At 37.1% G+C, this 25306-nt stretch overlaps 1 protein-coding gene across 2 annotated transcripts in view; it reads right to left on the reverse strand.

The window, feature by feature from the left end:
* COG2 (component of oligomeric golgi complex 2) overlaps nucleotides 1–24710 on the reverse strand; it is a 30970-nt gene extending 6260 nt beyond the window's left edge. The window contains exons 1-13 of one of the 2 annotated variants that reach the window (XM_070733939.1): nucleotides 24535–24710; nucleotides 15934–16095; nucleotides 14741–14806; nucleotides 12518–12598; nucleotides 10876–10976; nucleotides 9814–9922; nucleotides 8737–8916; nucleotides 8154–8278; nucleotides 6236–6362; nucleotides 4964–5103; nucleotides 2827–2888; nucleotides 1256–1407; nucleotides 150–338 (exon numbers count right to left, since the gene is read on the reverse strand). In XM_070733939.1, the coding sequence (XP_070590040.1) occupies nucleotides 150–338; nucleotides 1256–1407; nucleotides 2827–2888; nucleotides 4964–5103; nucleotides 6236–6362; nucleotides 8154–8278; nucleotides 8737–8916; nucleotides 9814–9922; nucleotides 10876–10976; nucleotides 12518–12598; nucleotides 14741–14806; nucleotides 15934–16095; nucleotides 24535–24615 (1575 nt within the window). In that variant the 5' untranslated portion in view covers nucleotides 24616–24710. The remainder of the gene's footprint in view (nucleotides 1–149; nucleotides 339–1255; nucleotides 1408–2826; nucleotides 2889–4963; nucleotides 5104–6235; nucleotides 6363–8153; nucleotides 8279–8736; nucleotides 8917–9813; nucleotides 9923–10875; nucleotides 10977–12517; nucleotides 12599–14740; nucleotides 14807–15933; nucleotides 16096–24534) is intronic. The other variant, XM_070733940.1, reaches the window with a different exon arrangement.
* Between the last annotated feature and the right edge of the window lie 596 nt (nucleotides 24711–25306).

A 25306-nucleotide genomic window follows, 5' to 3' on the forward strand; every position in this document is an offset into this window, starting at 1 on the left:
CTTTCCCTTCTGTCCTCCAGACTATACAGATTGAGTTCATTAAGTCTTTCCTGATACGTTTTATGCTTAAGACCTTCCACCACTCTTGTAGATTCTTCATAGATTGTCTGTGTCAGAGAGAGTCATATAAATCAGTCATATCTACAAACCCATTCTTGAAGTTGATCCAAGTCTGCAGCAATCAACACAAGCTGAGTGGTAGATATAGAAGGTAAGGGCTGAGCATCTGGACAAGACTCATTTCCTTGGTCCTCAACAGAGTTCAATGTGGATTCCTTGTTTGCCAATGGCTTTTTATGGTCTTTTACAGTTTCGTTAGAGACAGGCCTGAGCAGAAGCTATTCCGTTTACAAAAAGAGAAACAGAGTAATATTAGAAACAAACCCATGAATATTCATCCTAGTTTGTCAAAGCTTTGTGCTATTTGTTAAAAGTAGATGCTAATCTTGTTATCAGTTTAATTTTTAAAACATTCCTCGCATACGATTCTCAGCTTGAAATGTTATATACCGTGTTTCCCCGAAAGTAAGACAGTGTCTTACTTTCTTTTTATCCCCAAAAGCCCCACTATGTCTTACTTTCGGGGTATGTCTTATATTGGAAAAAAATTGTCGAATTTTTTGTTTTAACCATAAAATTAACATTTAGACGCGGTGACGTATGGAGGGGGGGCGGCGTGGAAGTGGGCAGGAGGCGGCGCTCATTAAGATCAGAGGGAGGTGGCAGACGCGGTGACATATGGAGAGGGGGACGGCGCAGGCGTGGGCAGGAGGCGGCGCTCATTTGGATCAGACGGAGGCGGCAGACGCGGTGACGTATGGAGGGGGGCGGCGCGGAAGTGGGCAGGAGGCGGCGCTCATTTGGATCAGACGGAGGCGGCAGACGCGGTGACGTATGGAGGGGGGGCGGTGCGGAAGTGGGCAGGAGGCGGCGCTCATTAAGATCAGAGGGAGGTGGCAGACGCGGCGACGTATGGAGAGGGGGACGGTGCGGACATGGGCAGGAGGCGGTGCGCAGCTAGATGAGAGGGAGGCGGCAATACCCCCGTGTTTCCCCGAAAGTAAGACTTATGTCTTACTTTCGGGGTATGGCTTATATTAGCCGACCCCCCTGAAACCCCCGATACGTCTTACAATCGGGGGTGTCTTACTATAAGGGAAACAGGGTATGTATGTTTGCCTCCTCGAGTTTACTTATGAATTGATAAAGGTGAGACAACATAAATCAATTGATTAAGCAAACCAGTTTTCCTCACCTCATTAATGAAGACTGAGTAGCGGGCTATAATCTGCAGCGAAAGCTTCCACAATCGATCGGCGAGCAATGGCAGAAAAATCTCAGCTGACCAGCACTTCTGTAAGCTTGTCCAGGTCATGTGTGTTGCCAAAAGGCAGTATGAACTTCCAGCTGCCAAGAAAGAATAGAGTTAGTTCAGTTCTGATCGATGTTACATTTAAAACATCATCCTATTTACTTTGTTTTCATTTTCTAACCTCTGGGCTTCACTCTTGGCACAGCGCCTCCTTCAGAAGAAGCCCTGCAAGTGCAGTTTTACAACGTTTCCTCATAAGTTATTCATGGGATGTCCGCTTGGTAGAAAATTTGTACACCTTTCTAAAATTTAGAAGTTCCTCTCTCCAGCTAGTTGCAAGGGGAGATGGTTTTGCCACTCTTCCCTCACAGCTGGTGAAGGCTTATTTATTTAACTTCTCCCTCTCCCGCAATCTCAATTACAGCAATTAGCCATCTTTTGACTAACTTTGCACTTGCAATTAAAAGGTACTATATTTTTCAGAGTATAAGATGCATCCTCCCCCCCAAAAGAGGCTGAAATTTTGGGTGTGTCTTATACTCCAAATGTAGCTTTTACTAAGCGTTTTAAAGCCCTAACGAGGTGCTAATATGATCTTCAGTGCTTTGCTAGCTAAGTGATCTTCCCTTTGCCTGCTTCTTTCATTGCTGCTCCCTCTGACAATAAGCTGAGCTTTTTTCCAGCCCCAACGAGGTGCTAACAGTGAAGCAATCTTCCTGCTTTGCTAGCAAGCAATCTTCTGTCTTTTTTCAGCCCTGAAGCCATCTTCTGTGCTTTATTAGTGAAGCGATCTTCCCTATGCCTGATTTTCTCATTGTTTCTCTCTGAAGAGAGAGAGAAGTGAAGTGTATTAGAAACTGGTTTTTATCCCCAACCAGGATATAAAAAACAAGCACGTGGACTCAAAACCAGCAAACTAATGTGCTGAAGCTGACCAGATTAAAGAATAGCCAGATAAACGGTAGGCAGATTATTTTGTCCCTATTTTTCTCCCCCAAAACTTGGGTGCATTTTATACTCCCGTGCATCTTATACTCAAAAAGATATGGTAAGCATAATTTGCAGAGATTAGATAGCAGAGGAGACCGAAAAGCTGGAAACTTTTGCTTCCTTAAGAACCAGCTTATTCTGTAAAAACACTATCCAACTTTACAAACACAGACAGTAAACTACTAAGTAGAATCTGGGGCCACATTTTATCTTTTGTTTCAGTGCTACCCATAAATAGTTCAATTCTGCCTTCAAATGCTAATAATAAGAGAAACTCTACTTCAACATTTTAGACATATATTTCTCTTCTTTGGTTCAATTCATTTCATTTTGTTCTAAGCAAATAATACATGGATTTTAATAATGTGAGCATATCACAATCACAAAACCTCTGATCAGCAGAGCAACATGTCTTATAGGAAGATTTTTTTTAAAATCCCAGCAATGGAAAATATGTATGTTTCTTATGTTATCAAAATATAAAGGCACGAGCCATGCACATTAAATAAAGAGAAACATTTTACCTGGAGCCTCTTCTAAGCCATCAGAAAGAGCTGCTTCTAAAGTGCCTGCAATTTCTCTAAATCTAAAAGAACCACAAAATATGTTTTGTCAAACCCCGGTGAAAGTAAGGTTAGTAAATTAACATCTGGCAGTTTAGTGATGCAAGCTATCAATCTAATCCTATAAATCGTATCTCAAATCTGAATATCATACATAAGTTCTAAGAAGATATTTCTAGTGAATTCATGCCAGCTGTGGAATCCCCACTCATAACCTCAACTCAGATTCCCTCTGATGATTTCCTAGTATTAGCTTAAGACTGGTTCACTTTTCCAGATGTTTTAACCTTAAGAAATCTTAGTTTCGGAGACAGGCGGCATACAAATCCAGTGAATAAATAAATAGTACAGTAAGACCTCACCTATCGCTGGTGTTACGTTCCAGACCCGGCCGCGATAGGTGAAATCCGCGATGAGGAATTTATCGACTGATAGTACTTATTTAAGTATTTATATTGTAATTGTTTGGTAAGTTTTCATTGTTTTAAGTGTTTATAAACCCTTCCCACACAGTATTTATTTTAGATACAGTATTTAAATACAGTATTTACAATTTAAGATTTTTTTTTTTGAAAAACCTGCCGATCGAGTTCCGCGGGCTGTTTAAATCTGGCGATCGACTTCCTCAGAAACCCGCGAACCAGCGAAGATCCGCGAATGATTTTTCTCATTAATATTTCTTGAAAACCCGCGATGAAGTGAAGCCGCAGTAGCTGAAGCGCGATATAGCGAGGGACTACTGTACCTTTATCACAGAAATGGTCAACTCATGGTGCTTTTACTTAACATCTACGCTATGCTGCATTTATTTATTTATTTATTATCTACCTCTCTTTCAAAATAAAATATGAAATAATTAAAAGCCAATAAAAAAACTAAAGTCACAATTAATTTAAATAAATGAACTGGACAAGAGATTCTTTTGAGGAGATTTCTCACAGAATCTATCACCCCAAAGCACTCATGCCTATTGTTAAATGAATCCGGTGATCAGAAAAGATTAGGAGATGCATAACACATCACTGATAAGGGAAAGAGATCCAGATGAGTAGATAAATAAGTTGCAAGCAACATAGCTCTTGATTATATGTTTGAATTGCTAGTCTTTTTTTGGAAAGAAAGTCTGACAGATGGAAAGCCATGGATTCAGATAAAGGTGAAAAGGATTTGCAGAAGAGGGGGGATTTCAGCACAGATTTTCCTAACCTCTCCTGTTTTCATTGTAACTTTCAACAACTGAGATTTTGTAATCTAAGACCAAATTCAGTATTATTTGAGAGGAGCTAAATTACAATTAGGAATCTTGGAAGAAATGAGGACAATTGTTTCTTAATTTTGCCTACAACCCCTTATTCTTTTAAAGATACCTTATACCACAGCAGGGGAAAAAACACAGCGTAGAAACTCTTCAATGACCTACAGTTAGGGCTTTTGACCAAAAAAGACCTTTCCTTTTTCCACTGACTTGCAATGGAAACTGGCACAAAACTCTGCAAATAGTTCTAGGGGACAGAAATCAATAGTTCATTCCAATACCTTGAATATTTTTTGTTTAAAAAGAATGATAAACTTTTAAGAGGACTTTTTCCAATCAGGCTTGCTTCAGAAAATAACTTAGGTGCTGGCAGTGTGTAAAAATGTAATTTTTGTTTAACTGAAATCAAGGTAATTTAAACAAATGTTTATGGCGGAATGCCACAGATTGCAAAACTAAAACCATCATAGAAGTGAAAGGTTTGAATATAATTAATCGAGAGGTTTTATTACACAGTGTTACATTTTAGACTGAATAATTTAAAGTCTTCTTTTCCATTGCTATTGCTTCATTTTCACTTCTAAACCAAGTTGTCACAGACTAGAAAAATCCTAGTCATCTAATTTTTAATCATTCAAATTGATTAATAAAGATTGAATAAACATGGGTAGAAACCAGAGTTCTAAAATAAGGGACATTTATATATTCAGATGACATACTTTTAGTAGTTTTCCCTTACATTTGGGACAGGGGAAAGGGAGAAGCTCATTTTTAATACATCTTTTCCCTTGCATATTTTAAAATGTTTTTTATATCATCTAACCATAAAACCAAGATACTGACCTTATTTGAAAATAAACTGACAAATTCCACTTATCGTTAAAGCTCTGATAGGAAGGATGTAACCTCAATCTTTTTACGCTGGCTTGTGAACCACATTGCCGTTCAAACTTCCTTACAAAATCCATACTTATGTTGTATTTCTGAAGACAAAAAGCATGCATTAAGCTGTGTGTCAAATTTCTTTATAGGAGAACTGGCATAATTTACTTCTCTATCCAATCACTTTATTTCATTTGGAAAACTATGAAACTAGAAACAAACATAGAAACATAGAAGTCTGACGGCAGAAAAAGACCTCATGGTCCATTTAGTCTGCCCTTATACTATTTTCTGTATTTTATCTTAGGATGGATATATGTTTATCCCAGGCATGTTTAAATTCAGTTACTGTGGATTTACCAACCACGTCTGCTGGAAGTTTGTTCTAAGGATCTACTACTCTTTCAGTGAAATAATATTTCCTCACGTTGCTTTTGATCTTTTCCCCAACTAACTTCAGATTGTGTCCCCTTGTTCTTGTGTTCACTTTCCTATTAAAAACACTTCTCTCCTGAACCTTATTTAACCCTTTAACATATTTAAATGTTTCGATCATGTCCCCCCTTTTCCTTCTGTCCTCCAGACTATACAGATTGAGTTCATTAAGTCTTTCCGGATACGTTTTATGCTTAAGACCTTCCACCATTCTTGTAACCCGTCTTTGGACCCGTTCAATTTTGTCAATATCTTTTTGTAGGTGAGGTCTCTACAGTATTCTAAATGTGGTCTCACCAGCATTCTATATAGCGGGATCATAATCTCCCTCTTCCTGCTTGTTATACCTCTAGCTATGCAGCCAAGCATCCTACTTGCTTTCCCTACCGCCTGACTGCACTGTTCACCCATTTTGAGACTGTCAGAAATCACTACCCCTAAATCCTTTTCTTCTGAAGTATTTGCTAACACAGAACTGCCAATACAATACTCAGTGTCATATTAGCAATGGCGATATTTACATGAAGAGAAAATAATATATTAATTATTTTGATTACATTTACATACAACTGAATTGAATCAGAATGTTAAAAGTCTTCTAGGGTTTGTCCACCATGCCGCAGACTCAGTTCATATTATAAATACAAACATTTTTTAACAACAGTATTCATGCATATAAATGAAGCACGTTAGTTGCAATTGAACAAACTATGTTAAATATATAGTAGTTAAGTCTAACAGTCTGTATCCCTTGGTTCATCATTGCAAACTGTAGTGAATATATAAATTTAAAATTACCTCATGAAATAAATCTGGGTTTCCAGGATTAAATAGAGACGGAAGTTTAATTTCTAAACCACGAATAATTTCTGGCCATACAGAATTTACCAAGAAGTCATATCCAGGAACCGTATTCCCTCTTTCACTGAAAGATTAAATCAACATACCTGCTATAAATAGCTGATTAAAAAAAATCAGAATTTACAGAGAGTATCACATATGTTACAAGACATTTTTAGAACTGGGGTGGCGTAGTGGTTAAGAGTGCAGCACTGCAGGCTACTTCAGCTAACTGCTAGCTATAGTTCAGCAGTTCAAATCTCACCACTGGGTCAAGGTTGACTCAGCCTTCCATCCTTCCAAGGTGGGTAAACTGAGGACCCGGATTGTTGGGGGCAATATGCTGATTCTGTAAACCGCTAAGAGAGGGTTATAAAACCACTATGAAGCGGTATATAAGTCTAAATGCTATTGCTATAATGCTATTTTTAGAAACAAATTTCTTGAACACTGGATTTCCAGCAATTGCAAGATGCATTGGATTCTAACATTAGAATATTTGTGAATTTTTACTTCCCCACCCCCCACCCCAAATTATACCTTTGCAAAGAGGTGGCATTTGAGTATAGGGACCATAGCAACCATCTAAATATAATACGTAGGCATTTTATACCATATATTAATATATAGTACAGCGACAGCTTGGTTATATTGTAGTCCACACTGTTTTATTGCAAATGTGAAGGAACATTACTAAAAAAAAAATTTCTGAAATTCGTTCCAGATGCATACAGAAGAAAGCATGCCAATACATTTCTGGAACTTGAATAAAAACTATTATGAGCAATATCACTGCAAACTGAAGCCAAAAAATGCTTCTAGATAGTCAGATCTTAATGTTATCCTTTCATTCCCTTCCAATGAGAATCAATTGTGGGACTGAGCTATTACAGTGCCAGTGAATTTATGAGGCTTGAATTCATTTTATTTCACTATGAATTAAGAATGTATTCTATTCGACTGCAATAAACATGTAGTTGAATTTAAAAAATATTGTATATCATATCACATGCAAATTTGAAAATCATTTTAAAACTGTTAGAACCTGCCTTGAAAACTCAAAGACCGTTTTACCAATTGTACAAGGAAGCATACTATCTTCCAGACTATATATTCTCTAATGTAGGGATCACCCATTTTTCAAAATATGTGATAAATTTAATACACTAGCTTGGCTATATCTCGAGGTGATTTTTGGCCCTCATAAACAAACTAGAAAACATGAAACAAGTGGAGTTATAGCTTTTCATGGTCCTGCCTAGGAATGCCGTATTTCTCTACCACATTCACATACATAAATACTGTGTTGAAATTAAGATCAATCCAATAGTAACTATCCAAACCACAATGAAAATATATTAAATCAAAGCCCTACATCTCTCAGCAATATTATTTTTGGGGGTAATGTTCAGAAAAATTGGTGAGAAAAACTTTGCAGAATACTTCTTAAAAGTTAGAAATGAATTCTATGTGAAAAACTTGAAAGTAGGACTGAAAAAAGTAATTATGCCGAGTAAAGTAAGGATGAGTAGATTTTCAAGATGACACATAACTAATGTGACTTTTTGCATGATAAATCACAAATACAAAGTATTAGTCAGGGGAAAGTGAGTGAGAACAGAATATTGGCATTTTTTCTTAGTCATTAAAATGAGCTACATTGGAATAAAATACAGTCAGCAGGTTGCAAGATATCTATTTATTACTGAAGATAATGAATACTAAAGCTCTCTCCATAGCCATCAGAGCCTCTGTTCGTATGATTTAAAGACTGTTTATCAGAAGTTAACAGAAATCTGTTAACAAAATTTAACACCCCCCCCAAAAAAAAGAAAGAAAGAAAAAGAGAAAAGAAAGAAAGAAAGGTTTGAATTACCTTGAAACTCCTCCTCCTGTTACCTCACGCAAAAGACGGCAGTGGAGAGGAACAAACTCCAGCAATTTTGAATACATCGTTTGGAGACCATTTGGATGAGACTGGACATACTGTTCTACAATCACCTATGAAAAAGCCTCAGTGTCAAACCTCAAACTAAAATTCAGGGGTTTTTTTTAAAGACAACTTTGTCCCCATTCCTATATTTATACAGCATGCTCAATGTTAATTTCATGGGAGAAGGACAGTGGTTAAATCAGTGTAAAATATTTATATGTAATTTTTAATACGCATAACAAAATTAACAGCCTTCTTTTATCATTGGTAACTTCAATGCTATCAAATAATAATCGTAGTGCTTTCTGCTCTAGCTTTTGGAAAATCAGAGTTGGAAGGGCCATTGAGTCCAAATCCCTGTACAGTGCAGAAATCCAAAAAAGTATCCTTAATATATATCAATCTCCGATTTCTGTCCATCCAGTCTCTGCTCAAATACTTGCATAAAAAAGGAATTCATCCTTATCCTCCTCTTGAAAAAACAAGAGTATCAGATGTGGATAATATCCCCTCTAGCATCACTTACCTCATCTATATAAGGCTTCACAAGGACTTCGCCAACTAATGCCTCGGCATCCCGCGTTTTGTCTATTGTTGCATAGGTACGTAGACAATGTCGTATTATGTCGATGTTAGAGTTCTGAAGTCCTTCCAACAACAGTCCTTCTAGAGATTGCTGCAGGGTTGCTGTTATGCCAACTATACGCTATGATTTTCAAAATAGAATGAGGATAATTGTTAGCAAGATTGGAAAAATGAATGAGATTCATTAATATTGTAAATTTATTTAAGTACATATTATTCTCAAGAATAATATAATTAGTATAAGATCAAACTAACTGATTATCAGTCATGGTTTGCTGGCTAAAAATCCATTGAGGTTTAAGTGACAAAGCATTTGTTAGTTTTCTTTCATGAGACTATTGTTACTATTAGTGCAAGCAAGAGAACAACATAGCAACAGAAAGAATAGAATAGAATTGAATTTTTATTGGCCAAGTGTGATTGGACACACAAGGAATTTGTCTTGGTGCATATGCTCTCAACGTACATAAAATAAAATATACATTTGTCAAGAATCATGTGGTACAACACTTAATGATTGTCATAGGGGTCAAATAAGCAATGAAGAAGCAATATCAATAAAAATCTTAGGATATACGCAACAAGTTACAGTCATACAGTCAACATGGGAGGAGGGAAAACACATTTCCATTTGTATAATATTTGCATCTAAAGGTTACCATAAAAACAACCGCTTACTCTTTAAAAAGCATTTCTTCAATATTTGAAGCATATGCTTATTGAAATATATTGTATTAAGTTGTGAATTGCTTTTAACTTGATTTAAAGTCAAATGCAAACTGAATTAAATACATTTCCTTGACTTTCTCCAATATATTTTATATTTTTAGGTTTTGTTTTTATCTCAAATAAGCCCCAAAGACTGCACATTCATTTGGATGGCATCATGTAACTCAAAATCTATTTAAAGCTGATTAGTAAAAAGGCTCAAAATATAAAAAAAGCAATGTTACTGAGATTTGGTGGGGGTATTTTGGAGGGGTGGGGGGAGGGTTTTTAAAAAAGTCTACATACTTACTGGTTTCAGCTTATCTAAAAGGGGCATTCCCTTGCTTTGTACTGCGTGAAATTGTAACTGGTTGAATTCGGTTGCGATCCTCTCCAAAATCTGTCCTGTCAGAAGCGGACTTGAATTGACACACAGAAAGACATAAATTTAGAATAGAAAACAGCACGTAATTTATTTTCCCCATTTCCTTCTTTCCCTGTGTTTAAAAATACATATAAATATGTAGAAAGGGACTTTCTGAAATCTGTTCTGAACTACCAGCACTAAATTTAGCATGATCAATAGATCAAATAAGGAGGCTCCGCATCTGGGAAGACAAAGCTTTGAATTTTAATGACTGAAATTACTAGAGGAGAGAATAGACTAGATCACATGATTACAGTGGCTCAAGGCCGGCACCTTTATTTCCCCTTCCAGAAATAAATGACTGACAGCCTTTCATTTACCAGGAGAAATAATTCCATAAGCCATGAAACCTGAGCCAATTTCTAGCCCTGAGTCGCTTCGAGAAGGGCGGCATAGAAATCTAATTAATAATAAATAAAATGTGAATTACAGTATACCTGTGGATGATCATATGCATCTAAATTAGTTTTAGAAAAACTTCTTTTTAAACGTTAGTTTTTCCTCAGAGAAAAGAAGAGTCTTGTCTTAAAAAGCATAGACAGCATCATCACATATGGAGGACTCATATTAATTTTAGAAAGACTCTTACTCATATATACAGGAATATAAAAACACAAATTATATTAAATAAATTAAATCATTAAATTGGTTGCTATGCATACAGCAGTAATTGTAATTCAGGGAAAACATTATGACTATAGCTGCATTTTAAAAAACAGTTTAAGAGATCCATAGTCTCAATATACAATTAGTTTATTCGAGAAGAGCCCTGAGAAAATAAATATATTATCCCATAATGGTATTTTGGAAAGCAAAGGTATGCTCTTTCTAAATGTTTAATGGAACTTATTATTTTATCATATAATTCTAATAAGACCAATTTACTGGGAATCATATTCAAAGAAAAACAAACTGGTGAATGAATATAAAATGTAATCATCATACCTGCTTACTTCTAATGATGTTTCTTTTGAATTTTGGGAATGTAGAATTTTCTCTATCTTCTCAACTGATTTGATAACTTGAATAAGTCTCAAGACACAGATCTAATTTTTTAAAAAGCAAACAACTTTTTTTAACGTTGATTTTGATCTGCCTTTAGAACTAAAATAGTCTGGCTCTGCTGTATCAATTTTCTCTGACTATTCTCTACTAGACACCAACATTTCCGAATGGAGCAAAAAGTATGCTGAAGTGAACTGAGAGAATGAACTAGGATTAAATTGCAAAGCAATGTATAAGAGCAGAGTGAATGCATCTGTCATTTTATTGGGAGCTTTGGCCTGGCCCAACTTATACTATTCTACTATGCATTTTCTACTGTGGGAAAATGGGAGGGAGGATTGTAGGAGGTTGTTAGCATGTAGCCATAACAAATTCTGTCTAGAAAGCTAAGGTCATCCTTTATCTCTGCAAGGAAGGAGATGGGTGGACTCTGCCATCATGGCAATTGGAGATTAGACAACGTGATGGATTTGGGTTTCACCCAGATGTAGCAACATGGCTTTAATAATAAATTGAGACATTGAGTAATACTTTGACTCGGACTATGGTTTAATTTTGGATGCTATTTGGAACCCTGAGAGCATCAAGAGGTAGGAGAAAACTGAGAAAGTTGTAATTGGAGGGAAATGATGAGATTTTTAAAGAGAGAGCAAAATCTTAATATAACAAAAGGGAATGCATGAAGCAGTATATGTTGAAAGCAAGGACAGAAAGGCATAGAGTGGTATAGACTATAGAGAATGGAATTGGTGACAAACAGATGTAGTTCTTATCTCGTATCTTTACTTTCTTTGGCTAATTATTTCTTATTCTATTTTTCTACTTTGCCTACCCCCAAAAGGAAATAGTATATGATGCGTATGTACAGAAGAACCTTAATTCTGTAAACCATAATTCGTTCCATAACTTCGGTTGCAACCCAATTTATGACCGAAGCAAGACTGACTGAGTATGCACTTGCAAAAAAAAATGACACAGAAGGGGAAATCGGCAGTGGCTGTGTTTGATTGCCAACCAAATATGTGTTTGTGACCAGATTAAAAACTTTTGTGACTTTTTGGTCAGAAACCTATTTGATCATGGTCAGATGCGTTCGTGATTAGAGGTTATACTATATATGCATATACAAATGCATACATAAGTTCTCTAAGGAACATGTTTGAATGCATATTATACATTACAAATGGGAAATATAAATTATAATAAAAATAACAATATTTGGGTTTTCTAGTAAGATAAACATGGAACTACAATTAGCCAACTTTTCATTTTGCTATCTTAAAGGATAGCACAAATAACTCTGAACAGCCACCTACTAACCTACAAATAAGATCAAAAATAGTAAGTAAGTAAACAACTCTGTGCCAGAGAAATAATCAAACACAAAACACATGTGCATCATAGTAGAAATTTCCATTTATAATTAAATGGAATTATTTAATTATTTAACTATTCAAGTCTTGAAAAAGCCAAGTTTCACTGGGTTTCCAAAAGGCCAACATGGTTTAATGATTAGCTTTTAAAAGAGATATCTTTATTTTCATCTATGTTACTCTTTTGATATACAAATGTGATCGAATACCTTTTTTTCCCTGATATCTTCTTGCCTAGACAAATGGTCATCAATTGCACGTATTTCTTCACTAACACAAGACTTAAGGCTCTATGGAACATCAACAAAAATGTAAGCTTTGCAATGTTTGTTTAGGCAAACAACAAAACATGCAGCTATTAACACAATACATTTTGCAAATGGACAGCATCTTAAGAAAAAGCCAAAAAAGTGCCCAAGCAATCCTTCAACTATACAATCTCATGGCATTTTGTAGAATAAGAATTGTTCCCGTGTCAACAAATTACATCAGTTACCTTTGCGCATGACTGGTTCATATTCATTCCAACAATTTCATTTCATTTCAATCATTTCAATTTTTGAGGTCATCCAATTATTCCTGCATGATCTCCTGGGGTTTAATAATAGCTCCTACTTTTAGTTTAAAAAAAACTAAAGCTAAAAATTATTAAGCAAGGCTTACTTTCTTAGACTTCTTTTTAATTGACTGCATTAGCATTTTTAACCAAATTGTTGAATTCTTAAAACACAAAAGTCTCAAGTTATACATCTAAGAATAAAATAAACCAAAAGAAAATAGAGTATTTCACTTTCTAAAACCTGGTCTTTTTAATGGTAAGATCATAAATACTATACCTGCAATGGAACGTTGAGCACAATTATTATTCACACTGGCTCCCTTACTCCTTAACTACCTACCCACCTGGATTCATTTTAAAGAAAATTAAAAGTGAAACATCATTTGATCCTGTTGTGATTCTGTAGTGTAGAACTGGGTGGTCTTATATATGTAATAAATACTTAATTTATACCATAGTTTTTTCTTAAGAATCTGGAAAAAAATGGGCTAGATAGAAATATTGCTAGATGGATTCAACCAACACCTTATCCTTAGTGTCCATATAGAAGGAGATATGAAGTGAGGTACCACAGGTTCTGTCTGGGACTCAATACTGTTTGACATCTTCATAAATGACTTAGATGAGGGAATAGAAAGCATGCTCATAAAATAGCAAGTTGACACAAAGCTTGGCAATCCCGCTAACACCACCAAGAATCAGCCTGAATTTCGGTGGTATTAGCAATTCCCACAAGCTTTGTGTCTTCTGAATATTTTATGAGCATGCTGATTGTGATGTCTGATTTTATGAGCATGCTGATTTACTATGTATTATATCAAGAATCTTGATAAATTTGAACATTGGACTCTATCCAACAAAACTTTGTTCAGTGTCTGGATATGTAAAATTCTGCACATAGGCAGGAAAAACCAAATACGTAAGTACAAGATAGGAGGTGCCTGGCTGAGCTGCAGTTCCTGTAAGAAAGATCCGGTAGTTTGGTAAGTCTTTATAGAAAAGATGTAGAGAAAATTCAGCTGGTTTTTCAGCCTTTCTCCTGGAATAAACAGGTGTTCAACAAAAATACAATTGCTTAATTTAAAAAAAAGTCTCAAGTATTAGAAATCATTTGCTGAGCTCTCAACCCAGTTATTCTAATTTTGGGGAAAAAATATGATCATATATGTCTATCATAACACCTCCAATAACTGATTATTTGCTCTTTTTATTCAATGTAAGACAAAGTATAATTTAGGCACTTTTAAATTTCAGCTCAGCAGAACAGACATATATGTGCTAATGAAATATAATACCATATAATACTATAATACTTCTAGGAAAAAAGTATTATGTTTCTAGTTAGATACATAATATTTTGAAATTTTAGTTATTAATGAATATCAAAATAGCTGGTTTGGTCTACTGGCTAGATACCATTATATCATAAAATCTAATTACAGATAAATGCTGGTTGAGTGACTTTGGGCCTGTCACTCACCTCACAGAAAGGGTGGTGGGGAAAACAGAAGAAGGAAGGAGTATTCGCTATGTTGACTATTATGGTTTGAATTGCAACAACTATTATGATTTTGATTGTAAGCCATCCAGAGTCATTTTTCAAAGTAAGACAGGTGGCATGTAAAATAAATAAATAGTTAAGCACCTGGCGTTATTTATAAAAAATAATAAATATATTGTAAATAGATAAAATAACTGTAATTAAACATCGTTTTATTGCTTACAGGTTTTTTCAGCACCATCCAGAAATGTTCTGAACATATTTAACATTTTGCTATTTGATATTCCTCTCACACATTTTCCATATAGCTTTATTTACAAGATTAATAAATATCCATGAGGCTTATACATGAGAAAATATGTCAGCACATACCATAACTTCTTCTCGCAACTGTCCCAAAGGCACTGAAAGCTGATTAAGGGCTTTGTCCATGCCAACCTAAAGAAATTCCCAAAACATATTCCTATTAATGAACAGTTTAAAACCCCCCACAAATGTTATGTTTTTAGATATTTTTTCTTTTTTGGTCTCACTTCTTCAATGACACATTCTACCTTGTTGATGTTTTACTGTTTTCTAAGTTTAATTTTTTAATATTAAAGCTAAGCATATACATCGGGCATGTAAAACAGACTCTGTACTCCATTTCTACTGAGAACAAATGTTTAAAAATGTATCTCAAGTCAATTTTTCTTGTTTATGCAATATTTCTAGGGATTGTCCATTTTAGTCCTAACACCAGCACTGGCTTTATTAAATAACCAGTTTTCATAGAAGGGTGATTGGGGCCAGTGTGTGTGTGATAAAACACATGTGTGGCCAGGTCATGTAAACTGCTTACATACAATATAAAAAGGTAACATTTGCATTTTGATATCACACCACTTTTGGGGGGATCATTTTGATGTCATTGTGGCTGAGAATGCTTCCACCCTTGGGGAGTTTGTATCTCTTGATCACTTATTTTTTTTAATACTTTGAGACATTATTGTACATATTTGATTTTCTACTAGTAGGTGCTTCCTATGCTATCAGGGCATTTGCATGTTTAATTATTGTATGATTCAAAACTTTCACTGCTCACTTTTGAAATGAAATACTTACTGCCAGAAAAAAAGCAGACAAAAACACCTTGTGGTAAGATGGGCAGCCAATAAATTTTATAAATAAATAAACAAACATACATCTTGGTAGCAAATCAGCAAATTATCCTTTATTTAGGTCACAATCAAATTGCCTGCTCTGGAGAGCCTACGTGCTAAAATGTGCATCTACTTTGTACAGCATGCTCTCTTCTCACCAGGGTACATTATCAGTCTGCAGGCAGCCTGTTAAATAGCTTGGAACTAGACCAGAACCTCTTAAAGTCACATTGAAACTAATAGGATAACCAGTCACATAACTAATTTAACTACTGCTGATTTAAATTGGACTCCCTCATAAATACATTTCTTTGCAGTGACATTTCTTTCTATTGCATATTTATTCCTAGATGCTTAGGGGAATATTTAATATAAATGCTATAACTGTGCACCAAACACACATAAGTCAGTGTATTAATTTACCAGGTTGGTAGAGAGATTAACAAAGTCTGCATAATCCTTGTTTATTAATTCAATCATGGCAGTTTTAAGAAGCTTGTAGTATAATTCAAGATCATCACGAAGTTCTTCCAGCTGAACACGTTTTCTGCACTCGGACACAAAGTGATCAACATCGAAGTCTGGCTGCGAAAGAGAAAAGTATAATTGTTGAGCATAATTGTTGAGGAATGATCTATCATACAAACTCTAATTCTTCATATTAAAAAAGCAGGAATTACTTATTTATGAAATACCAGTACAGTATATAGGCCATCCCAATCTGCTCTGACACTGGGTAGTTTGCATTATAGATCTCTCTCTCTCTCTCTCTCTAATCTATACATGATCAAATGAAAAAGACTTGGAAAACAATTGATTATTTAGAACCAAAAGCATAACACAAAGGGTCCATTACTCACTCTGACTCAAATGGTAGGGAAAGGAGCAGGTTTTATGTGAGAGCAGCACAAACTTTGGGGAAATTATCCTCCAGAGGGCAGGCATTATGAAAGAGGTGACCTGCTTTCTGTATCCCACCAGATGATACTATTTAATTGATATTTAACTGATATGCTTATAAAACTTCCTGAAGAGATAATGAACTGATAATCTTGATGCTCTTTCAAAGTTGTCCTGGTGAAGAACAGGGTGGAGCCATAAATTACCTTTTCTTTTGAGTTTAGTCTAGGTTGTTTTTGGTTCATTTTAACAGGAGAAAAAAATTACATTTGACAACTTGGGATAAGAGTAGGGAGGCATTTGATTCTCATTCTAAGAAAGTATTGGAGGGGCTTTAAATTCAGTTTACATGCTCTTAATCTTTCTGCAGGTATAGCAAGGACTTAAACACTAAGTATATCAATGATGTGAAAGCATTAAATTGTTGATCTTGGCTAGGGATATGAAAGTTGGCTTGATTGAAAAAAATAAAATCTAAAATCAACAAGTGGAGCGAAATGATAAGGAGATTTTAGGTGTTAGTATTGTATCTCTTGCTTCCCAAACTAGAGAACTCAAAACCACAATATATAATGATGACCACCAATCTGGACAGTCTTCAAAGAAAATTATCCAGGTTTATAGAAGATAAGCAATCAATGGGCATATGACAATACTACAACTATATATTTACTAATAGAGTCAGCGTGATTCTGAATATCAAGTATATGATCCATTTGGCCTTCACACAGGCATCTATTTAGTCACTGTTAAAATACTTTCCAGTTTCTTCCCAGGTGCAATTCAAGGTGCTAGTCATCACCTTTAAAGACCTATTATTGTCAAGAATGGGAAATCCGGAAATCCAGGCAGTTCAAATAAATATAAAGGTTTATTGCAAGCTCAAGCCTTTCCAATATCTGAATTATTAATGGTCAAAACAAATTGCTGGTAGATAAGAGTCAGTGGAAATTAAGGTGGGCTGGAGTTTGATCGTTGGTGGGAGCGAAGGGATTCTAGACTAATTGAATTGAATTGAATTTATTAGATATGTATGCCGCCCCTCTCCGAAGACTGGTCATCTACGCCACCTATATGGCACAAGGCCAGCTTATGTGCAGGATTGTGTTTCCCTAAGGACTTCTATCCATTTCTACCAGAGTAGCTAGGATGGGCACACTCCTACTCTCTTCTAAATATTGCCAACTGATGGGAGCTAGGAAATGGACTTTTTCTGTGACAGCCCTTGCTCTGTGGAACATTCTGGCCCCTGAACTTTGGCAGGTCTCTATCCTCCTAGTCTTTCATAAAGCTCCAAACAACTGACTTTCCCCCAAGCACTGGGATACAGTTAGATGAATGCATACAGCAGAAGTTTGCCCATTTGGAAGTTTTTATTGTTTTTCATGTGTTGAGTCTTATAGATTTAAAATGATTTTTGTATGTTGCTTTAAATTTTGATTGGGAGTCTTCCAGACTTGTTTATAAGATGGGTATATAAATGTTTTAAATAAATTTAGATAACTATTGGATTTAGGTCTAATATAATATTGCTCTACTTACCTCTATAGTTCTTTTCAAGCCAAATTCAATTGTAATGAATTCTGCAGCTTACTACCTGGGCTGCATATATTCAAAGATCTCAGGACCAGATATAATTAATTAGGAAAGCAAAGGAATCCCTGCAGATTTTATTTCACTAGTCGTTGCTAACTATAAGGGGCAGTGCTCATCTCCGTTTCGACCTTATGAGCCAGCACTGTCCAAAGACATTTCCATGTTCAAGTCAACAAAACATTGCAGAGTACTGTTTCTCCCCCCAAAGTGTACCTACCGTATTTATCTACTTGCATGTTTTTAAATTGGTAGGTGGATATGAGCTAGACAAAGACAAGAGCTCATATTTATTGGCTTACGCCTTAATCATAAGCAATATAATTTTTTTTTAGGAGGGGCAAATCTGTAGCACAGAACTGTAAAATCCTTATAGAACTAAAATATACATAGAACTACTAAATAAATTACAATCATGTGGTAAAGTACTGTACTATGTTAACAAGATTACAACAATAAGGAAAGGCAAGAAGGTGACTAGAAAACTAAATAGACAGCAATATAACTAAATAATTGCAGATTTTGTTAGGTGTGTTTAACTCTTACACTGTAATTCCTAGTGAATTTGACAAGTGGCTATACAACACCTAGGATCATTTTATATTATAATAGTATTGCAATCATACACTAAGTTGAGAGGTGAAATTGAAGTAAAACTAGGCAACATTCATAATATAGGAGAGATAAGAGATCTTTGCAAAATCCTCTATACAGATCCTCTATAAAATGAGCATTAAAAAGGACATCTAAAGGAATTGGAAATAATCTAAAATCTGTCACAGTATCTTTCCTACATTTTTCTTTACGAACTTACATTAAGAACTTACGTTATATAAATAGAACCAAATGATTAATTCATATAATCATCTTCTACATTATTTTTGAAATCATTACTAGATTTTTGTCGTTAGAACAATTTCCCACAATTCGCTTAACAATTTTTTCTCCAGAGACACTCCCTCCCCTCCAAAGTTGAATATACAATATGCTGAGCTGTGGTAAATCACGTAGCAATCAACATTTTACTTGGGCAAGAGAGGTTTTGTAATCAAGAACAACTTGCATTATATTATAATGAATAGAATATGTGAAATGGGGAAGAAATTAACCGTTGCCTCCTTACCTGAGCGGTTAGTCTTGTAGGTGCGGAGATAGCAGCCAGCGTGGGTTGATCTCGTCCAACGCTGGCTGCTATCTCCACCCCACTATGGAGAATAGAAATGGTGGTAGACTTTAGGAGAAACCATCACATTCAACCATCTCTTACAATACTAGACAATACAGTATCTACATTAGAGACCTTCAAATTTCTAAGTTCTATCATATCTCAAGACCTAACATCAAAAACAGGACACAAAGAATGCTCTTTCTGCGCCCAGTCAGGAAGCTGAAACTGCCGAAGAAGCTGCTATACAGTTCTACAGAGGAATTATTGAGTCTGACATCTACATCTCTATAACTGTCTGGTTTGGTTCCGCAACACAACAAGACAGACAGAGACTTGAGAGGATAATTAGAACTGCAGAAAAAAAAATTTACTGCCAACCTGACTTCCATTGAGGACTTGTACAATGCACAAGTCAAAAAGAGGGCCATGAAAATATTTACTGACCTTCGCATCCTAGACATAAATTATTTCAACTCCTACCCTCAAAACGTTGCTATAGACCACTGCACACCAAGACAACTAGACACAAGAACAGTTTTTCCCCAAACGCCATCACTTTGCTAAGCAAATAATTTCCTCACCAGTGTCAAACTATTCACTAAGGCTGCATTACTATTACTATTAATCTTCTCATTGTTCCTATTACTCATGTCCTCCCACTTTTGATTGAATGACAGTAACTTGTTGCTTGTATACTTACGATTTATATTAATATTGTTTCCTGATTGGATATTTGACAATCATTAAGTATTGTACCTCATGGTTCTTGACAAATATATCTTTTTTTTAATGTACAATGAGAGCATATGCACTAAAGACAAATTCCTTGTGTGTCCAATCATACTTGGCCAATAAAGAATTCTATTCTATTCTATTCTGTTCTGTTGTTCTATTCTATTCTATTCTATTCTAGATTTTAACTCAGTATATTTAAAGTCAATTTGTGATACACATGTTCATGGAACTCTTTTTTAGATAATATTTCTTAACATCTGAGTTTATTGCACTTAGGCCTAAGGTTTGTGAACTTCTTTTGGCTAAAGATGGATGCTAAAAGCACTCTTAGGGTTTTTTGTTTAACAATTTGAACACTGAAATAGAATTGCAATTGTATGCAAACAAAAAACAAAAACCCAGCTCTATCTTTTCTCACTACAGCAATAGTTCTGTGGAAAAGAATAATTTTCTTGCCCTCATGTTAAATAACTGGGAGTCAAAAAATCTTGGGAACCAAGTATTGGATGTTCTATCCCAGTGATGGCGAACTTTTTTTGGCTTGCGTGCCAAAAGGGTAAGCACGTGTGCCCACATCCATAATGCAATGCCCTACACATGTGCCTAATAACCCATGCACTGCACCCCCCCATACATGTGCACAGGCCTCACCAAAGCCTCCAGATTTACAGTAAGCCCGTTGGGCTGTTTTTAGCTCTTGATAACTTTGGACTAATTACTATCTCTTAACATATTTACCTCATAGGGAAAAAGGGGATAAGTGGTAGGAGAGACAAGAATTTATACATATGTCATCTTAATCTTCTGGAATACAGGCAGAATATATATATTTTAATCTACTATTCTATATCACAATAGTTAATTTTTAAACATTTAAAGAATTTATATTCCCACCCAACTCAATACAGTTTTGTGAAGCTTACAAGAAATAACTAAGATTAAAAACAACAATCACCAATAATATGATTGATTAATCAGATGTCTGTAGGAATTTCACATATAAAAACTTTTATGAAGTTTTATGATGGTCAAGCAATAGCAGAAAACCTTTACAATACAATTGTGAAAGGATGACATAAGGATGGATTCTGTTGATGGTTAAAGGTGGTCCTCAACATACAACCACAACTAACCCCAAAATATCTGTTGTTGAGACACTTGTTAAGTGAATTTTGCCCCATTTTAGGATCTATCATTGTCATTGTTAAGTTAATAACACAATTCTTAAGTGAATCTGGCTTCCCCATTGATTTTGCTTGTCAGAAAGGGAACCCTGGGGCACCACAATGAGTCAGTTACCAAGCATTTGAATTTTAATCATGTGACCAGGGGGACGCTGCAATGGTTGTAAGTGTGAAAAACGGCTGTAAGTCATTTTTTGAGTGCCACTGTAACTTTGAATGGTCATTAAATGAGGCTTTGTAAGTTGAGGACCAGATGCATTTTGATTTCAAAACTGACGAAAGGTTTTTCTGCTTGTATATTTCATTAGTTTTGGGGACTTATCACTAAGCAACACGAAGTGAAAAATCCTATGACTGTGTATGGCTTATGACGGCAATTTTTCAGTTTTAGCTGCAGTCATTAAACATGACATTCCATCACCACGATCTGCAACTTCCTGCCAAATTCCCACAGACTTTGTTTGTGGGAAGCCAGCAGAAAATTTTGCGAGTGGTGGTCATGTGACTGCAGGAGTTGCGTCCATTGTAGATGTGTACCAGTTGCCAAATGCTTGAATTGTAATCATGCAACCATAGGGACACTGCGACAGCTTTAACTTTAAGAAGTAGTTTTAAGTCTAGTTATTCAGTGCTGCTGAATCTTTACTAAATGGTTGATAAGCTAGGACTATCTGTCACTGGGTTATTTTTAATCGGCTGTGAACTACCCAGCTCTCCTAGATGAAATACAGGTAGTAATCAACTTACATTTCATTTAGTGATGTTCAAAGTTGTAATAGCTCTGAAAAAGTGACTTATGACCATTTTTTATACTTACCTTTATAGCATCCCCATGATTGTGTGATCAAAATACAGATGGCTCATGCTTCTGACGGTTGCTCTGTGCCAAGATCATGGGATCCCCTTTTGACCAGCAAAATCAATGGGGAAGACCAAGTCACTTAACAACCCTATTGCTAACTTATCAACTGCAGCAATTCACTTAACGACGGCAAAAAAGTTGTAAAATCGTTCAGCAATAGTTGTAAAGGAAATACAGTTTAACTTAATGACATATACTGTACTGTAAATGAAAACCTAATGGCAAGACAATTTGCTGTAGATTTGCTAAAAAAGTTGATTTGTACTGTCTATAGGTCTGTCTTTATCTTAATGTTTTTAATGTTTATACTCAATAAAAAATATTTTGTTTGTTTAAAAAAATGCTACAACATATTAACAAGCCAATTTACACAGTTTCATTAAGAAATGTAAGTCTTTTTGGAGTCTCCCAAACACTTTTGTGGGTTTTTTTTTTTGACAACATAAAAGTGGTTTTACTTCTCCTGCCTCCTGGATTGTTTCAACTCCCCAACCCAGATTTGGGTATTCCTTGGCTAAGTCTCCCACAAAAATATGAAACCAACTATGACTGTGGCTTAAACTTTCGAGATCTAAATCTGGCCCCTTGGGGAAACATCACTGCTTTTGAAAGCACAGCCCACTGCAGGTTTTAACAACAACAACAACAAACATGCCAAAATACCTAGACACTTGGGAAGTGTTCGACTTGTGATATTGTGATATGAAATCCAGCATATAAATCTCGTTTGCTGTGTATTACTGTTTTTTGTGAATATAATAATCATACAAAAATATAGTCCTTGACACTTGGGAAGTGTTCGACTTGTGATATTGTGATAGCTGTGTATTACTGTTTTTTGTGAATAAAATAATAATTATGATGATGATGATAATAATAATAATAATAATTTGAAAACAATAAAAATTGACAAAATCACGATTTGTCAGTTGCAAAACACCACCGTACTTGGACCTGCGTGTATCATACAAAAATACAGTTCTAGACACTTGGGAAGTGTTTGACTTGGGATATTTTGATATGAAATAGTTAGCTGTGTATTACTGTTTTTTTGTGAATAAAATAATAATAGTAATAGTAGTAGTAATAATAATTTTTAAAAAAGGAGAAGAGAGTTGGAAGGGACCTTGGGGGTCTTCTAGTCCAGAGGTCCCCAACCTTTTTTGCACCAGGGACCGGCTTTAAGCTAGACCAGTTTTCCATGGCCCGGTGGGGGGGGGGGGGAGCTAGCTGTCAGCGGTGCCGTAAAAGGGGCGATCAAGAGAGGAATGGGTGAATGAATGGACGGAGGGTGGGAAGGAAGGAAGGAAAGAGGGAAGGGACAGGAACAGAAGAAGGGTGCAAAGGAAGCAAGGAAAGGTGTGAAAGGGGAGAGTAAGAGAGGAAGGAGTGAAAGAAGGGAATGAGGGAGGAAAGAAGGGAGGAAGGAAAAGGAAAGCAAGAAATGGAGGGAGGAAAGGAAGGAAGGAAAGAAAGAAAGAAGGGGGGAAGGGACAGGAACAGAGGAAGGAAGCAAGGAAACTTATGAAAGGGGAGAGTAAGGGAAGAAGGTAGGAAGGAGAAAGAAAAGAAGAAATAGAGGAAGGGAAGGTAAAAGAGAGAAAGAAAAAGAGCAAGAAAGAAAGCAAGAAAGAGAAAGAAAGAAAGAAAGAAAGAATGGCAACTTCAAAGAAAGGCTCACTGAGCATCTCTCACTCTCTCTCTCTTTCTATCCCTCTTTCTTTCTCTTCCTTTCTCTCTCTCCTCTTCCTTTATCCTCTCTCTCTCCCTCTCTCTTTCTCTCCCCCCTCTCTCCCCTTTCCCTCTCTCTTTCTCTCTCTCCCTCTCTTGCTATCTCTCCCCCCTTTCCCTCTCTCTTTCTCTCTCTCCCTCTCTTGCTATCTCTCCCCCCTCTCCCTCTCTCTTTCTTTCTCCCTCTCTTTCTCTCTCTCTCCCCCTCTTTCTCTCTCTTCTTCTCACTTTCTCTCTCTTGTTTTCTTTCTGTCTCTTTTGCTTTCTCTCTCTCTCTCTTTCTTGTTTTCTTTCTCACGCAGCGACGGGCGGAGAGAGGGAAGGGGGGGCAGCGGCGTCCCTCCTGGCCTTGGCGGGCCGCCCGACCCTCCCCACCTCCTGCAAACGCGGCGGGCGGCGGGGGGAGAGCGAGGAGCCGGTTCCGGCGGGCGCGGGGCTTGGCTGGCTGGCGGGGGGAGCGCCGCTGGTGGTGCGGAAAGGCCGAGGGGGCCCTGGCGCCGCAGACCGGCTGAAAACCCCCAACGGCCCGGTGCCGGTCCGCGGACCGGCGGTTGGGGACCTCTGTTCTAGTCCATCCCCCTGGTTAGGCAGGAACTCCTACACTACTTCAGGCAAGGTTTTCCCTCGACCGAGTGCGGAGCTCTTCGACACACCCACAAAACTCAAAATAAACAGTGTGGCTTCTCGGGCCTCGAAGGAGCCGCTCCGTTTCTGCCTTTCGAGGGGCTTCGTGTGAAGGCAGGTACCCGCCTGGACCGGCGCCCTGCGAGACACTCGGCCTCCGTTGCCCTCCAGCGCAGGGGCTTCGGCCCAGCCCTGCACCCTCTCCCGAATCCGCCCGCCCGGCTCACCTTCATAAATTCATCCTTGTCAAAGCACAAGTTGTCGGGTCCCCGCGGCAGATTCATCGCGCCCGACCGCAGCAACAGCATCAGCCACCCGCAGCAGCCACGTCCCCGCAACCCGCCTCCTCCGGGGGGGACGGACGGACGGACGGACAAGCTAGACACTTCCGTCTGACGACAGAGTCATCGGGATCCGGTTTGGCTTTCTCGGGTGCTCAAGGGCGGCCCCTAGAGGCTCCCGGGCTCTCTGCAAGCCACGGAAGAAACAAAACCCGGAATAGTTTTTTACCTTAGAAGCCCAAGGGATCCGACGGCAAGGGGGCTCTTCTCCGTGCGCTGGGGGCAACTCGGAGAGCGGCCAGTTTGGAAAGCTTTGCTTCTGTGCCCGCAGGCACTTTGGGAAAGAGAGGAAACCCGCTTTCCGGTTGGGTGATTGCGTGGAGTCACTGCATGTGTACCTGTCCTGGAAGTCTTTCTGCATTCCGAAACTGCATTCATGATATCAGTGTTCCAGTATCTTTGGGATTGCCACAAAGAAGAAGGAGTCAACCTATTCTCCAAAGCACTGGAAGGCAGGGCATGAAGCAATAGAATAGAGTAGAGTAGAGTTTACAGGGTCAGCATATTACCCCTAGCAATCTGGGTCCTCATTTTACCAACCTCGGAAGGATGGAAGGCTGAGTCAACCTTGAGGCGTGAAGATAAGGAAATGGGAACTATGAGCAGAATAATAGTTATATTAGGCATATAAATCCAATAAATCTAATCTAATCTAATC

Source organism: Erythrolamprus reginae, chromosome 1, assembly GCF_031021105.1.
Source record: "Erythrolamprus reginae isolate rEryReg1 chromosome 1, rEryReg1.hap1, whole genome shotgun sequence".
Taxonomy (NCBI): Eukaryota; Metazoa; Chordata; class Lepidosauria; order Squamata; family Dipsadidae; genus Erythrolamprus; species Erythrolamprus reginae.